Below are 1,983 nucleotides of genomic sequence, written 5' to 3' on the forward strand. Positions count from 1 at the left end.
TGTCGTTTCAAACCCGTAAGACCTTCGTTCATCTTCGGAACACAAATTAAGATATTTTTTATGGAATCTAAGAGCTCTCTGACTTGGGAACATTTCAGTTGCGTTGCTGTCTATGGGAGGGTCAGACAGCTCTCAGATTCCATAAAAAATATTTTAATTTGTGTTCCGAAGGTCTTACGGGTTTGAAACGACATGAGGGTGAGTAATTAATGATAGAATTTTAATTTTTGGGTGAACTAACCCTCTAATAAATAATAATAGTAATAATAATAATAATCATTATTATTATTACTATTATTATTAACTAAAGCCTATTTACTAATAATCATTAACAAAAGCTTACTAACTTTAATGAATAAATCAATAAAATAAAAATAAAAAATGTGAAAGCCTTCTGACTATTTACTGACTGACTGAATGAATGAATGAATGAATGAATGAATGAATGACTCTCTGACTGACTGAATGAATGAATGAATATCTGACTGACTGACTGAATGAATGAATCTGACTGACTGACTGAATGAATGAATCTCTGACTGACTGACTGACTGACTGACTGAATGAATGAATGAATGAACGAACGAATGAATGAATCTCTGACTGACTGACTGACTGACTGAATGAATGAATGAACGAATGAACAAATGAACGAACGAATGAATGAATGAATGAATGAATGAATCTCTGACTGACTGACTGAATTAATGAATGAATGAACAAATTAACGAACGAATGAATGAATGAATCTCTGACTGACTGACTGACTGAATTAATGAATGAATGAATTAACAAATGAATGAATGAATGAATGAATGAATACCTTAACAGCAGATGATCCAGGGTGTTTGTCCTCAATGAGCACACTGGCATCCTCCTGTAGTTTGCTCATTTCCCTCTCGTGTGACAGCAGACCGTTGTTCTTAAATCTCTGAAACACATACATAAAAATCATTCATATAAAGGCTTACGTTAAAAATCTCAAGAAAAATATTCTGAAGAATGTTGGTAATCAAATAGCTGACAGTAGCCATTGGCTTCCATAGTATGGATAAAGAAAATACTATCAAAGTCAATGGAGACCAGAAACTGTTTGGTTGCCAACATTCTTTAAAGTATCTTCTTTTGTGTTCAGCAGGAGAATAAAACTCATACAGGTTTGAAACAACTTGAGAGTGAGTAAATAATGACAGAATTGTGATTTTTGGGTGAACTGTCGCTTTAAATGATGAGCTTGAGCTGTGCCTCACCTCGTAGTCCATGCGCACCCCGGCGCTGTCGATCATGCGCTCGCTCCAGTCTCTGCTGATGATCTTGTGCTGCTGTTCACTCAGATAGAGCAGCTCTTTACTGCAGCTGTGCATGAACTCATAGAGAGACGCCAGATGCTGCCGGCGCTGCTCACTCGCCTCCTACACAACAACACACACTCACTTCAGCTGCACAGAGCTGCACTTTATATAGCATTAATGTAAACCTTTGTCATTTGTAAACACGATCAGATTTCAGAAAGTCTTACCAGTAGATCTGCATACTGCTTCTGAAGAGCGGATGAGTTATCCTGTTAGGAAAGAAAAATGTCAAAGTTGAAGTCCACTGTATATTAGTAAATAATATTAAAACTATAACATAATAATGTAATATAACTATAAGAATGTTATTAAGTTATAGGTTGATAAAGTTGCATAAAATTGTACTTGACAAAAAAAAAAAAACTAGGCAATAATGCAATTAACATTAGTTAAAATAAACTAATAATACACCACACTTCTACAGCACTTTAATCTTAATGTAAAGATACATCTTTAAATCGTTTAATAATACATTTTTAAAATCTGTTAACGTTAGTTAATTCGCTAACATGAACAAACAATTCACAATTGTATTTTTATTGACTAACATTATCAAATGTTATCAAGTGTGTGTGTGTGTGTGTGTGTGTATGTGAGTGTGAGTGTGTGTGTGTGTGAGTGTGTGTGTGTG

General features: G+C 34.5%; 1 protein-coding gene across 2 annotated transcripts in view; it reads right to left on the reverse strand.

The window, feature by feature from the left end:
• LOC107677338 (envoplakin-like) overlaps positions 1 to 1,983 on the reverse strand; it is a 21,493-nt gene that overhangs the window by 11,985 nt on the left and 7,525 nt on the right. For both annotated transcript variants that reach the window (XM_016472217.1, XM_016472216.1), the window contains exons 6-8: positions 1,520 to 1,561; positions 1,251 to 1,412; positions 824 to 931 (exon numbers count right to left, since the gene is read on the reverse strand). In XM_016472217.1, coding sequence (XP_016327703.1) covers positions 824 to 931; positions 1,251 to 1,412; positions 1,520 to 1,561 — 312 coding nt within the window. The remainder of the gene's footprint in view (positions 1 to 823; positions 932 to 1,250; positions 1,413 to 1,519; positions 1,562 to 1,983) is intronic.

This window comes from Sinocyclocheilus anshuiensis, unplaced genomic scaffold (genome assembly GCF_001515605.1).
Source record: "Sinocyclocheilus anshuiensis isolate Anshui unplaced genomic scaffold, SAMN03320099.WGS_v1.1 scaffold644, whole genome shotgun sequence".
Taxonomy (NCBI): Eukaryota; Metazoa; Chordata; class Actinopteri; order Cypriniformes; family Cyprinidae; genus Sinocyclocheilus; species Sinocyclocheilus anshuiensis.